This window comes from Physella acuta, unplaced genomic scaffold, assembly GCF_028476545.2.
Source record: "Physella acuta isolate Inbredline_101_S28 unplaced genomic scaffold, ASM2847654v3 ptg000621l, whole genome shotgun sequence".
Taxonomy (NCBI): domain Eukaryota; kingdom Metazoa; phylum Mollusca; class Gastropoda; family Physidae; genus Physella; species Physella acuta.
In genome coordinates, this window is record NW_026732140.1 from 135,321 (window position 1) to 151,326 (window position 16,006).

The window sequence follows — 16,006 nt, forward strand, 5'->3', positions numbered from 1 at the left end:
TGGCTTTTTGTGACGACGTGTGACGGAGGGGAGGGGGGGGGGTAAAAATCGTCCAAAAAAGCGTGACGTCATTTATGGATGACCCCTTTAAAGAAATTAAAGGAGTCTCCAAACTATCCATTTATAGGCCTATATGTTTTGCCTTTTACAAGGAAGATTAGCCATTGGGAAATAAGAGTTGAAACCATTATTCGATTGGATAATTGAAATCATTATTCGTTTGGATAGTTGAAATAATTATTTGTTTGGAATTGCTAGAATTAGAAATGTTTGGCCATGGAGAGTTGTATATTTTCAAACTAAATTAATTGTTTTGTAGATTATTCCCAAAACATGGCGGCCACAGGTCTCGAGTGGTCTCGCGTAAAGATTTTTAAATGACCATATTTGACTAAACTTCAACATCCAATTGGATAAAATGATTCTAGATTACTATTTAAAGAAATAGTTAAATGTAATGAGGTGATTGAAACAGAAACTAATTGCCAGATCTGGCACCGCACCAGAAGTGGGAGACGGAATAGCAGACGATGACTCATCAAGCCAATAAGCGATCGATATTTCACATCGCCTTGACCCAGATCCTTAAGTTATAAATACACGACAGCTAAGCCAGTGACTCTCCAGTTGTGTGAATGGATGGTACCACCATCTTTATAGAAGAAATCATACAGGATGGTTGTATAGATGGCGCCACCATCTTTATAGATGAAATCATACAAGATGGTTGTATAGATGGTGCCACCATCTATATAGATGAAATCATACAGGATAGTTGTATAGATGATGCCACCATCTTTATAGAGGAAATCATACAGGATGGTTGTATAGATGGCGCCACCATCTTTATAGATGAAATCATACAGGATAGTTGTATAGATGATGCCACCATCTTTATAGAGGAAATCATACAGGATGGTTGTATAGATGGCGCCACCAGTAGCAAAGTAAAGGGGGGGGGCTGAGATGGCAGCAGCCAGTGGTCCCCAACATCTTCTCTTACAAATCATAGCAAATTTCAGTTTCATGCGTCATTTTTGGTTTTTATAATATAAACAAATGTTTGAATCTTAAGCTCATTTCAGTTTGTTTTTCAATAGACCAAACACATGCATAGTTAAAACAAACACATACATAGTTAATTTAATTTCACGACAGAATTATGTCCCAAATTTTTTACGCCAATTTTTTTTCTTATCAAAGATAGTAAAAATAATTTTCCTATCGATTTCTGTTTGTTTCTTACAATTTAAATTAATGTACAATGTCCAAACCATTGCCCCCCCTTCTAAATTTAAAAATACGAAAGTATGCGATTTTTTCCCCTGGACAGACATAAACGCCCAAGCTCTATAGTGCATACTCTAGCTGCCATCGCTTCAAGTCAAACAATGTAATTTAACGTGAGCTCTCCCTAAAATAATAAATGTGTTTTTGATTGATTTCGCTTATCAAATACGACCAGTAAGTCAATTACATCAGGCTAGCTTACTTTTTTAGATCTGCAAACGTTTAGTGGACTGACCCCACATACTAAAGCAGAGGCGTAGCGAGGGCGGGGCGCGGAGTGCGGACCGCACCGGGTGACACCATTTAGGGGGGTCACACCAAGCCAAAAAATTGCTAATTGCAAAAATGCCTTTTTTGCCAGATCCATTAGTGATTAATTTAAGTTAAATAGTCTTTTAAGTACAAATCGACAATTATTACAGGGGGGGGGGGGGGTAGGTGACACCATGACGTAAACGTGCTAACTATGAAGACTATTATTAACAGACTATAGATAAACATCCTTACTACTATTACTAAGTCTGCAGTGATTAAAGCTTATACACATACATGTACCCGTACGTGCCATATATTTAAATTATATGTCTTATGTTTATATATATATATATATATATACATATATATATATATATAGGCCATATATAATATATATATATATATATATATATATATATATATATATATATATATATATATATATATATATATATATATATATATATTATATAAACTTTGTTTCTTGGAGGGGGGGGTGACACCACGAAGTGTCGCACCAGGTGACACCCGACCTAGCGGCGCCATTGTACTTAAGTAATACAAAATGCCTTATCTATTATATAATCATATGCCTTCACTTGAATCCAAACAAGCAACACTAAAGCTCTAACATGCCTACAATCGTAAAGCTCTAACATGCCTACAATCGTATAGCTCTAACATGACTACAATCGTATAGCTCTAACATTCCTACAATCGTATAGCTCTAACATGCCTACAATCGTATAGCTCTAACAAGCCTACAATCGTAGGCCTGTTTAGAAAGGGTATGTAGCGATTTTTTTCAAATTGTGTTATCTGAGTACATTTTTCGTATAGTAATGAATTTTTTAAGGTAATTATAATCAAGCACGATTTTTAGGCACGGTAGTTGTAATGACAGGGGTATGACAAGTTTATCCTCAAGTAATAAAAGTTGTAAATATTATTCTCCTGTAATGTTTCGCCATTTCAGCCTAATATATTTTATTTTCATTAAACAAATTTAGCACTTCTACATAAACATGTTTGTGTATCAGTAGTCGACTAGACAGCAATCTCTAGACTGAGCTTCCGTCTGTCAACGCGATCTGTTGCTAGTATTTAAATGTACACACACAACATACAGAGAAATGACAGTGTACACACACAACATACAGAGAAATGACAGTGTACAGAAACAACATACAGAGAAATAACAATGTACACGCACAACAGAGTTATGACAATGTACACACATAGCATAAAGAGAAATGTACATACCATTTGAGCAGAATTCTTTGGCTTTGGCTTTATGTCCTTGATTTTCTCACCAGCTGCAAGAAAAACCAAGTAAGGCATAGTGTTAACGTTGGAGTGTAGGGAGTGTTGTGCTAATGGCCCAGAGAGTAATAAAGCTATGCTAATGGCCTAGAGTGTATAAAGCTGTTCCAGTGGCCTAGAGTGTAATAAAGTTGTTCTAAAGGCCCAGAGTGTAATAAAGTTGTTCTAAAGGCCCAGAGTGTAATAAAGTTGTTCCAATGGCCTAGAGTGTAATAAAGTTGTTCTAAAGGCCTAGAGTGTAATAAAGCTATGCTAATGGCCCAGAGTGTAATAAAGTTGTTCCAATGGCCTAGAGTGTAATAAAGTTGTTCCAATGGCCCAGAGTGTAATAAAGTTGTTCCAATGGCCTAGAGTGTAATAAAGTTGTTCCAATGGCCTAGAGTGTAATAAAGTTGTTCCAATGGCCTACAGTGTAATAAAGCTATGCTAATGGCCTAGAGTGTAATAAAGTTGTTCCAATGGCCTAGAGTTTAATAAAGTTGTTCCAATGGCCTACAGTGTAATAAAGTTGTTCCAATGGCCTAGAGTGTAATAAAGTTGTTCCAATGGCCTAGAGTGTAATAAAGTTGTTCCAATGGCCTAGAGTGTAATAAAGTTGTTCCAATGGCCTAGAGTGTAATAAAGTTGTTCTAAAGGCCTAGAGTGTAATAAAGTTGTTCCAATGGCCTACAGTGTAATAAAGTTGTTCCAATGGCCTAGAGTGTAATAAAGTTGTTCCAATGGCCTAGAGTGTAATAAAGTTGTTCCAATGGCCTACAGTGTAATAAAGTTGTTCCAATGGCCTAGAGTGTAATAAAGTTGTTCCAATGGCCTAGAGTGTAATAAAGTTGTTCCAATGGCCCAGAGTGTAATAAAGTTGTTCCAATGGCCTAGAGTGTAATAAAGTTGTTCCAATGGCCTAGAGTTTAATAAAGTTGTTCCAATGGCCTACAGTGTAATAAAGCTATGCTAATGGCCTAGAGTGTAATAAAGTTGTTCCAATGGCCTAGAGTGTAATAAAGTTGTTCCAATGGCCTAGAGTTTAATAAAGTTGTTCCAATGGCCTACAGTGTAATAAAGTTGTTCCAATGGCCTAGAGTGTAATAAAGTTGTTCCAATGGCCTAGAGTGTAATAAAGTTGTTCCAATGGCCCAGAGTGTAATAAAGTTGTTCCAATGGCCTACAGTGTAATAAAGTTGTTCCAATGGCCTAGAGTGTAATAAAGTTGTTCCAATGGCCTAGAGTGTAATAAAGTTGTTCCAATGGCCTACAGTGTAATAAAGTTGTTCCAATGGCCTAGAGTGTAATAAAGTTGTTCCAATGGCCCAGAGTGTAATAAAGTTGTTCCAATGGCCTAGAGTGTAATAAAGTTGTTCCAATGGCCTAGAGTGTAATAAAGCTATGCTAATGGCCCAGAGTGTAATAAAGTTGTTCCAATGGCCTAGAGTGTAATAAAGTTGTTCCAATGGCCCAGAGTGTAATAAAGTTGTTCCAATGGCCTAGAGTGTAATAAAGCTATGCTAATGGCCCAGAGTGTAATAAAGTTGTTCCAATGGCCTAGAGTTTAATAAAGTTGTTCCAATGGCCTACAGTGTAATAAAGTTGTTCCAATGGCCTAGAGTGTAATAAAGTTGTTCCAATGGCCTAGAGTGTAATAAAGTTGTTCCAATGGCCCAGAGTGTAATAAAGTTGTTCCAATGGCCTACAGTGTAATAAAGTTGTTCCAATGGCCTAGAGTGTAATAAAGTTGTTCCAATGGCCTAGAGTGTAATAAAGTTGTTCCAATGGCCTAGAGTGTAATAAAGTTGTTCCAATGGCCCAGAGTGTAATAAAGTTGTTCCAATGGCCTACAGTGTAATAAAGTTGTTCCAATGGCCTAGAGTGTAATAAAGTTGTTCCAATGGCCTAGAGTGTAATAAAGTTGTTCCAATGGCCCAGAGTGTAATAAAGTTGTTCCAATGGCCTACAGTGTAATAAAGTTGTTCCAATGGCCTAGAGTGTAATAAAGTTGTTCCAATGGCCTAGAGTGTAATAAAGTTGTTCCAATGGCCTAGAGTTTAATAAAGTTGTTCCAATGGCCTACAGTGTAATAAAGTTGTTCCAATGGCCTAGAGTGTAATAAAGTTGTTCCAATGGCCCAGAGTGTAATAAAGTTGTTCCAATGGCCTAGAGTGTAATAAAGTTGTTCCAATGGCCTAGAGTGTAATAAAGCTATGCTAATGGCCCAGAGTGTAATAAAGTTGTTCCAATGGCCTAGAGTGTAATAAAGTTGTTCCAATGGCCCAGAGTGTAATAAAGTTGTTCCAATGGCCTAGAGTGTAATAAAGTTGTTCCAATGGCCTAGAGTGTAATAAAGTTGTTCCAATGGCCTAGAGTGTAATAAAGTTGTTCTAAAGGCCCAGAGTGTAATAAAGTTGTTCTAAAGGCCCAGAGTGTAATAAAGTTGTTCCAATGGCCTAGAGTGTAATAAAGTTGTTCTAAAGGCCCAGAGTGTAATAAAGTTGTTCCAATGGCCTAGAGTGTAATAAAGTTGTTCCAATGGCCCAGAGTGTAATAAAGTTGTTCTAAAGGCCCAGAGTGTAATAAAGTTGTTCTAAAGGCCCAGAGTGTAATAAAGTTGTTCCAATGGCCTAGAGTGTAATAAAGCTATGCTAATGGCCTAGAGTGTAATAAAGTTGTTCCAATGGCCTAGAGTGTAATAAAGTTGTTCCAATGGCCTAGAGTGTAATAAAGTTGTTCCAATGGCCCAGAGTGTAATAAAGTTGTTCCAAAGGCCCAGAGTGTAATAAAGCTATGCTAATGGCCCAGAGTGTAATAAAGTTGTTCCAATGGCCTAGAGTGTAATAAAGTTGTTCCAATGGCCTAGAGTGTAATAAAGTTGTTCCAATGGCCTAGAGTGTAATAAAGTTGTTCCAATGGCCCAGAGTGTAATAAAGTTGTTCCAATGGCCTAGAGTGTAATAAAGTTGTTCCAATGGCCCAGAGTGTAATAAAGCTATGCTAATGGCAGTAGCGTAGCGAGGGGGGGGGGGGGGGCGGGGGGGACATATGTCCCCGGGCGCCGACCTTAGGGGGCGCCAAAATGGGTTGGAAAAATACAAATGAAAGCTTGTGGGGTTGCAAATCGAAAGTTTGTCCCCGGGCGCCGGGAAGGGTCGCTACGCCTGGGGCTAAAGGCCCAGGGTGTAATAAAGTTGTTCCAATTTATGTTTAAAGAACCTGAGTATAAAAAGATGTACTGGTGGGCCTCGGCGTTTTGTGATCTACTATCTTTATAAACTAGCCTATATGCTTCTCACTAGGAACATTGTGCTATATGCTTCTCACTATGAGCATTGTTCTATATGCTTCTCACTATGAGCATTGTGCTATATGCTTCTTATATGAAGAATTGTACATTCTTTATATGCTGTTCTTCTTAATTTCATTTTGTTATTAAGCCTGCTGTAAGTGTAAGATTGAAATGAACTGAACTGACCTACTTACTGACGGACACGGCTGTTCTATGATCTACTTACTGACGGACACGGCTGTTCTATGACCTACTTACTGTAGGACACGACTGTTCTATGACCTACTTACTGTAGGACACGGCTGTTCTATGATCTAGTTACTGACGGACACGGCTGTTCTATGATCTACTTACTGACGGACACGGCTGTTCTATGACCTACTTACTGACGGGCACGGCTGTTCTATGACCTAGTTACTGACGGACACGGCTGTTCTATGATCTACTCACTGACGGACACGGCTGTTCTATGACCTACTTACTGACGGACACGGCTGTTCTATGACCTAGTTACTGACGGACACGGCTGTTCTATGATCTACTCACTGACGGACACGGCTGTTTTATGACCTACTTACTGACGGACACGGCTGTTCTATGATCTACTTACTGACGGACACGGCTGTTATATGATCTAGTTACTGACGGACACGGCCGTTCTATGATCTACTTACTGACGGACTCGATGACATCAGCCAACAAAACGCCATCCGCCATGTCGTTGTGCAGGTCCACAATCTTCCTCTTGTTTCTCGCCCTCTCCAGGTAATGGTTGGCCCATTCTGTGTAGATCTGGGGAGAGAAGAAATGGATTAGCCGGGTACAAGTTTGTTTAACGTGACACTTTCTGTATTATATATGTATATATATATATATATATATATATATATATATATATATATATATAATATATATATATATATGTGTGTGTGTGTGTGTGTGTGTGTGTGTGTGTGTGTGAGTGTGTGTGTGTGTGTGAGAGAGAGAGAGAGAGAGATGAGTAACGTTTTAGTTATGTTGACGAAATTTCATCTATAGGTATTATATCCAATTTATAGTTTTGTTTTAAACTTTTGAACGATTTCCGGTAACCGGAAGTGATATTTACTTCCGGTTTCTGAAAAAAAATAACTGAGTACCGTTTATATTAGGTGGACGAAATTTTATAAATAAGTATTACATTGTATGCGCATGCTACTAAACAAATTTTGAGAGATTTGATTTCCGGTCCGGAAAGGGTAGGCCTACTTTACTTTATGAGAAGACTATAACTTGAGCACTGTTCAGTTAGTTAGAAGAAACTAAGCATATAAGTAAAAGATCCTATACTTGGATTGCAATTTTTTCCTAGTGTGTCCCTCGGCACTAAATATTTGAGCATGATTTATTAGTATACTCTTTGTTTCTTTTTTTCACCTTTTGTTGTTAACATTCGAACCATAATTTTTTTTCATCGTATGTTGTTGTTTTTTTAATTGAGACAAAATATTTCAATACGTTGTTTAATTTTTGAGCAAATTTAAATATATTTTGGTTGTTTTAATGCAATTGTATATTTAAATAAACCGGGAGTGATCTCCCCTCAACTTTCTCGAATATTCTAATATAAAATTACGAGGGATGGCAACTCAGGACATAGACAATATTTGTTATCCATTTTTAATTACTTAAACTTTTTATAATAGAATAGAATCTCGTAAAAAAAAATTGCACACCAAGTGAAAAGTTTCCCTTTCTAACCAGACTTGAACTCGGATTCGAACTCGAGACTAACGGGTTAGCAGTCCAGCTCTCTACCGCTAGACCACTCCGCCCAACACCAAGTGAACGCCTTATAAAATGTGTATAAAAGTGCGGAATATTATTAGTACTTTATAAATTTACATGCGTTTTTTGAGAAATCGGAAATAGCGTAAATTAGTACTTCCGGTCAACGGAAATTACTCAAAATTTAAAAGAAGGTAGAAAATTAGATCTTTTACTTACGTGTGCAAATTTCATGCATCTATCTAAAATAGTACGCAACTGATAGGCTTTTGAAAAATTCAAAGTAGAAAAAGTACCACTTCCGGTTATCGGAAATCGCTCAAAAGTTTATACGGATCTACGATTTTGATAAAATACTTATATATGAAATTTCATCAACTTAGCTGTAACGGTACTCAAGTTATCGTGTTTACACACAGACAGACACACAGACACACAGACATACGGACAGAATTGCAAAGTCCAGTTTTTACGACTCGATAACGCATAAAACGCCAAAACTTTTATAACTTTGTATTTATAATTTTTGCCTGATTAAAATAAGTCCTCTATACTCCGGATGTGATGAAGGACTGAGGAGTAAAACGGTGAAAAATGTCAAAATTTCATGTTATTTTTGTGATGGATTACAATACTTTCTCTATACTTCGTATATACGAGAAAGTAAAAATACAAGTGGTTTTTTATAATTTGTCTCATGAATGTCCATGATGCGCTAGGCCTGTTAGTGAAGTGGTTTTTATAATTTGTCTCATGAATGTCCAGGATGCACAAGGCCTGTTAGTGAAGTGGTTTTTTATAATTTGTCTCATGAATGTCCATGATACGCTAGGCCTGTTAGTGAAGTGGTTTTTATAGGTTGTCTCATGAATGTCCATGATACGCTAGGCCTGTTAGTGAAGTGGTTTTTATAATTTGTCTCATGAATGTCCAAGATGCACTAGGCCTGTTAGTGAAGTGGTTTTTATAATTTGTCTCATGAATGTCCAAGATGCACTAGGCCTGTTAGTGAAGTGGTTTTTATAATTTGTCTCATGAATGTCCAAGATGCACTAGCCCTGTTAGTGAAGTGGTTTTTATAATTTGTCTCATGAATGTCCAAGATGCTCTAGGCCTGTTAGTGAAGCGGTTTTTATAATTTGTCTCATGAATGTCCATGATGCACTAGGCCTGTTAGTGAAGTGTTTTTTTATAATTTGTCTCATGAATGTCCATGATACGCTAGGCCTGTTAGTAAAGTGGTTTTTATAATTTGAATTTGTCTCATGAATGTCCATGATACGCTAGGCCTGTTAGTGAAGTGGTTTTTATAATTTGTCTCATGAATGTCCATGATACACTAGGCCTGTTAGTGAAGTGGTTTTTATAATTTGTCTCATGAATGTCCATGATACGCTAGGCCTGTTAGTGAAGTGGTTTTTATAATTTGTCTCATGAATGTCCATGATGCTCTAGGCCTGTTAGTGAAGTGGTTTTTATAATTTGTCTCATGAATGTCCATGATACACTAGGCCTGTTAGTGAAGTGGTTTTTATAATTTGTCGCATGAATGTCTACCACGCTGAGGATGACCATCGAGTTTTGAAAAAAAAATCATGAAACTTTTTGACTAATGTCGGGGGCCCCTTTTAAAATGTCCAGTCTCGGACACAGCAAGTCTACCCCTGGCTACCATCGCTCATGTGGTATGTCTGGAGACGGCCGATACTAGCATTTTTAAGCAATCAGGAAATCAAAAGCACCGTGACCAGTCAGGAAATCAAAAGCACCGTGACCAATCAGGAAATCAAAAGCACTGGGACCAATCAGGAAATCAAAAGCACTGGGACCAGTCAGGAAATCAAAAGTACCGGGACCAATCAGGAAATCAAAAGCACTGGGACCAGTCAGGAAATCAAAAGCACCGTGACCAGTCAGGAAATCAAAAGCACTGGGACCAATCAGGAAATCAAAAGCACTGGGACCAATCAGGAAATCAAAAGCACCGTGACCAATCAGGAAATCAAAAGCACCGTGACCAGTCAGGAAATCAAAAGCACCGGGACCAATCAGGAAATCAAAAGCACTGGGACCAGTCAGGAAATCAAAAGCACCGTGACCAGTCAGGAAATCAAAAGCACTGGGACCAATCAGGAAATCAAAAGCACTGGGACCAGTCAGGAAATCAAAAGCACCGTGACCAGTCAGGAAATCAAAAGTACTGGGACCAATCAGGAAATCAAAAGCACTGGGACCAATTAAAAACAAACCCAAAAAAGAGATGATACTAATATTTCTCTTAAGAGTGACGATACTTGTATTTCACGTAAGAGCGACGATACGTGTATGAAATCAACAGTGACGATACTTGTGTTTAACTCAACAGTGACGATATTTGTGTTTAACAGTGACGATACTTGTGTTTAACAGTGACGATACTTGTGTTTAACAGTGACGATACTTGTGTTTAACAGTGACGATACTTGTGTTTAACAGTGACGATACTTATTTGGCAAGCAGCCAGAGGTCTGTATGCCAGGTGCAGAGAACTGGCTCAAGTTGAGTGGCAGGAGCAAAAAGAGTACCGTACCTTACCTACTCAAAAAAGTGAGGGGAGGGGCGCTCATCAGCCTAAAATGAGCTATTTAAAATTACAGACGAACAAAACTGAGAAAAAAGGATAAGAAAAAAATAAATGTTAAAAAAAGATTGAAGAAGTACTTTCTACATTTATCCTAATGGAACGGCTTCTGTTTAGAAAAAAAAATCTTGACATTTTCGAATTTAGAAATCTTGGCAGGTTCGATAGGTGAGAAAAATTAAAATTTGACTGTCAATACAGTGAACAGCAGGGGACATTTAAGTGAACTGCATGGGGCATTTGAATTATAGGCAGGGGCATTTGAATTATAGGCAGGTGCATTTGAATTTAAGACAGGGGCATTTGAATTAAAGACAGGGGCATTTGAATTATAGGCAGGGGCATTTGAGTTAGCGCATGAGGGATCTGAGGGAAAATGGAAAGTTGTGTCAGGGAAATAGAGAAAATGGCCAGTTGTGTCAAGGAGAACATGGCCAGTTGTGTCAGGGAGAACATGGCCAGTTGTGTCAGGGAGAACATGGCCAGTTGTGTCAGGGAGAACATGGCCAGTTGTGTCAGGGAGAACATGGCCAGTTGTGTCAGGGAGAACATGGCCAGTTGTGTCAGGGAGAACATGGCCAGTTGTGTCAGGGAAATAGAGAACATGGCCAGTTGTGTCAGGGAGAACATGGCCAGTTGTGTCAGGGAAATAGAGAACATGGCCAGTTGTGTCAAGGAGAACATGGCCAGTTGTGTCAGGGAGAACATGGCCAGTTGTGTCAGGGAGAACATGGCCAGTTGTGTCAGGGAAATAGAGAACATGGCCAGTTGTGTCAGGGAGAACATGGCCAGTTGTGTCAGGGAAATAGAGAACATGGCCAGTTGTGTCAGGGAAATAGAGAACATGGCCAGTTGTGTCAGGGAAATAGAGAACATGGCCAGTTGTGTCAGGGAGAACATGGCCAGTTGTGTCAGGAAGAACATGGCCAGTTGTCTCAGGGAAATAGAGAACATGGCCAGTTGTGTCAGGGAGAACATGGCCAGTTGTGTCAGGGAAATAGAGAACATGGCCAGTTGTGTCAGGGAGAACATGGCCAGTTGTGTCAGGGAGAACATGGCCAGTTGTGTCAGGGAGAACATGGCCAGTTGTGTCAGGGAGAACATGGCCAGTTGTGTCAGGGAGAACATGGCCAGTTGTGTCAGGGAGAACATGGCCAGTTGTGTCAGGGAGAACATGGCCAGTTGTGTCAGGGAGAACATGGCCAGTTGTGTCAGGGAGAACATGGCCAGTTGTGTCAGGGAAAGAACTTCCAATATACGCCACATGGGTTTTAATGAAGTAGTGATATAAGGTTTTTGAGAAAGAACATTGAAACTTTTATAAAGCTGAACCAAACTCGAACAATCCCGGACAGTAACCTGACCCAGGCATAACCTTACATTATTACACTTACCTCACCCAAAAGCCAGATCACTAAATAACCCAAAGACCAAAGTTCATCATTACAAAAACCTACATATTGATTACATCTGCCACCAACACATCCCGTGACGTCAGAAGGTGATTTCTTCCAGAAATTGATGCCTGAGATAGAAACTGCAGGTAAATGTTACCTACCAAGGTACTATTTTCTCTTTTGCTTTCCCACCCCTTCTCCTCACATGCATTCACAACACATCTCGATTGTTCTTCTAGCACCTCCGTGTACAACTATCTACAGGTTTGGTCTGTTGTCTCCATGTACATAAAATGTATATTTTTTTATACTTTTGTCTATTATATCTGTGTGCTACAAATGTCTATTTTCTTTATATCTTGGTCTACTATATCTGTGTACTACAAATGTCTATTTTCTTTATATCTTGGTCTACTATATCTGTGTACAACAAATGTCTATTTTCTTTATATCTTGGTCTACTATATCTGTGTACTACAAATGTCTATTTTCTTTATATCTTGGTCTACTATATCTATGTACTACAAATGTCTATTTTCTTTATCTTGGTCTACTATATCTGTGTACTACAAATGTCTATTTTCTTTATATCTTGGTCTACTATATCTGTGTACTACAAATGTCTATTTTCTTTATATCTTGGTCTACTATATCTGTGTACTACAAATGTCTATTTTCTTTATATCTTGGTCTACTATATCTGTGTACTACAAATGTCTATTTTCTTTATATCTTGGTCTACTATATCTGTGTACTACAAATGTCTATTTTCTTTTTCTTGGTCTACTATATCTGTGTACTACAAATGTCTATTTTCTTTTTCTTGGTCTACTATATCTGTGTACTACAAATGTCTATTTTCTTTTTCTTGGTCTACTATATCTGTGTACTACAAATGTCTATTTTCTTTATATCTTGGTCTACTATATCTGTGTACTACAAATGTCTATTTTCTTCGTGACTTTCAACCCTGCAGTGTTGGTCCTTGGGTTTATTCGTGTGTTTAAAAGTATGTAGGCTAAATGATATCCTTGAATGTAGATGATTTAGAATTCATTTAAGAATGATTTTATACTGATATAATAGTTTTAAGATAAAAACAATAATATAATAACGAATAAAGATAATCGTCACGAGGTGTGTTTATAGGAATACGGTAATGAACGGATATGAAGAGATGAACGCTCTGATAAGATACTAAGATTGACGGATATCCTCAAATAGAGAAGTTTTCATTGGTGATTAGCGAGATCAACATGTGACATCTGCTTGGAGAATTTTATCAACATGGAGTTAATATGACGTATGAAGCTATAGGGTGGTTTTAGCGCTTACAGATTATGTTATGGTGGTGTTACGGCTTATGGATTAAGTAAGTATGGTGGGGTTAGGGTTTACAGATTAAGTTATGGCGGGGTTAGGGCTTACGGATTAAGTTATGGTGGGGTTAGGACTTACGGATTAAGTTATGGCGGGGTTAGGGCTTACGGATTAAGTTATGGTGAGGTTAGGGTTTACAGATTAAGTTATGGTGGGGTTAGGACTTACGGATTAAGTTATAGTGGTGTTAGGGCTTACAGATTAAGTTATGGTGGTGTTAGGGCTTACGGATTACGTTATGTGGTGGGGTAGGGATTACGAATTAAGATATAAAGATAAGAAATGTCCAAAGGGTTAAGGTTTAGCGTGTAAGACCTTTGGGCTTTAGAAAAAGAATAGTGTAAGGCTTGGGTATTCAGTTGTAGAATGATGCATTGCTTTGTGATTAAATTATGAAAAAAAGGCTTAGGAATTATCGAATAGTGTAGGGCTTAGTGATTATATTTTTCAAAACTGTATTGTCTGGAGATAAGGTTATAATTGTGGAGATTAAGTTATAATTATGGCTTTGATATTAAGTTGTAGAACGACGCTTGGTTCGGAGTTTTAATTATAGAAAGTCTAATTAAATATAAAGCTAGAGATGTAAGAGCTTACAGATGACGTCATGAGACGAACTTACCAATCCTTTCTTTAATAGCTCCTCCATTTTATTTATAAGTCGACACCTATCCTCAGTAAACAGCAGCTAAGATTGGTGTGTATATGCATTGAATATATTCCGAACTCAGAACTAATCCGATTCAAAATACGTTCACAATATAACACTAATCCAATTGATTTGTACACAATATAACGCTCATACAATTACTTTCTACACAATGTAACACTAATTAAATTAAATTCTACTCCATACAACACTTTCAGAATTTAAAGAAATCTTTAGCCGTTTCAATTATATTTATCCTGTAATGGTTAAGCTTTGCAATAAATATTTTGAAATAATTAGATATTCAATGAATGCTAAATCAACATTAACTATAAGGTCACTATTAAACAGATGGAAGAAAAACGAAATATTTAACAGCAACCAACTCCTGTTCTGGAATCACAAAGCTGATTGCTGAAATTGTTTGTTTATATTCAGAAGGTGAAATAGCAGGAAATTGTTCACAAGCATATTCAGTGCCCGCCTCCATGTGAGTGCTACACATCCACCTTCCTACCAGGGGCACCCCACCCCTCCACGTCTAACTACTCACCAGGCTTACCCTCCCCCCCCCCCCCCCTCCAACTTCTTGACCTGCTCCATCCTACCTCGCTCACCTAGACGGCATTTTCACTTTTTCTTACATACACACACACACACACACACCAGCAGACCGACACCTACACGCAGACCCACACACACTCCCACAAATCACGTGGAGGGAGCACCTGAGCGGCAGTTGAAACTCTGGCTAAACCACGTGGGTTAAGCTTACCTGTGCTGGAACAATTGCTCGACTCAAAGAATGGAGGCTTTCAATAAACTTGGACCACCATTTATGATATTGGTAGACTCAAAGAATGGAGGCTTTCAATAAACTTGGACCACCATTTATGATATTGGTAGACTCAAAGAATGGAGGCTTTCAATAAACTTGGACCACCATTTATGATATTGGTAGACTCAAAGAATGGAGGCTTTCAATAAACTTGGACCACCATTTATGATATTGGTAGACTCAAAGAATGGAGGCTTTCAATAAACTTGGACCACCATTTATGATATTGGTAGACTCAAAGAATGGAGGCTTTCAATAAACTTGGACCACCATTTATGATATTGGTAGACTCAAAGAATGGAGGCTTTCAATAAACTTGGACCACCAATTATGATATTGGTAGACTCAAAGAATGGAGGCTTTCAATAAACTTGGACCACCATTTATGATATTAGTAGACTCAAAGAATGGAGGCTTTCAATAAACTTGGACCACCATTTATGATATTGGTAGACTCAAAGAATGGAGGCTTTCAATAAACTTGGACCACCATTTATGATATTGGTAGACTCAAAGAATGGAGGCTTTCCATAAACTTGGACCGCCATTTATGATATTGGTAGACTCAAAGAATGGAGGCTTTCAATAAACTTGGACCACCAATTATGATATTGGTAGACTCAAAGAATGGAGGTTTGTTTTGGGCTATAGGTTAGGCTAGTCGGAGTAAAGAATTGTGTTAGGCTAGTCGGGGTAAAGAATTGTGTTAGGCTAGTCGGGGTAAAGAATTGTGTTAGGCTATAGGTTAGGCTAGTCGGGGTAAAGAATTGTATTAGGCTAGTCGGGGTAAAGAATTGTGTTAGGCTAGTCGGAGTAAAGAATTGTGTTAGGCTAGTCGGGGTAAAGAATTGTGTTAGGCTAGTCGGGGTAAAGAATTGTGTTAGGCTATAGGTTAGGCTAGTCGGAGTAAAGAATTGTGTTAGGCTATAGGTTAGACTAGTCGGGGTAAAGAATTGTGTTAGGCTAGTCGGGGTAAAGAATTGTGTTAGGCTATAGGTTAGACTAGTCGGGGTAAAGAATTGTGTTAGGCTAGTCGGGGTAAAGAATTGTGTTAGGCTATAGGTTAGGCTAGTCGGAGTAAAGAATTGTATTAGGCTAGTCGGGGTAAAGAATTGTGTTAGGCTAGTCGGGGTAAAGAATTGTGTTAGGCTAGTCGGGGTAAAGAATTGTGTTAGGCTAGTCGGAGTAAAGAATTGTATTAGGCTAGTCGGGGTAAA

General features: G+C 38.3%; 1 protein-coding gene across 6 annotated transcripts in view; it reads right to left on the bottom strand.

Moving 5' to 3' along the window:
• Positions 1 to 16,006, bottom strand: part of LOC131948028 (neuron navigator 3) — a 142,373-nt gene that overhangs the window by 101,428 nt on the left and 24,939 nt on the right. For 5 of the 6 annotated variants that reach the window (XM_059309495.1, XM_059309493.1, XM_059309497.1 and 2 more), the window contains exons 2-3: positions 6,813 to 6,930; positions 2,809 to 2,861 (exon numbers count right to left, since the gene is read on the bottom strand). In XM_059309495.1, coding sequence (XP_059165478.1) covers positions 2,809 to 2,861; positions 6,813 to 6,855 — 96 coding nt within the window. In that variant the 5' untranslated portion in view covers positions 6,856 to 6,930. Of the gene's footprint in view, positions 1 to 2,808; positions 2,862 to 6,812; positions 6,931 to 13,924; positions 14,037 to 16,006 lie in introns of those variants that run through there. The other variant, XM_059309494.1, reaches the window with a different exon arrangement.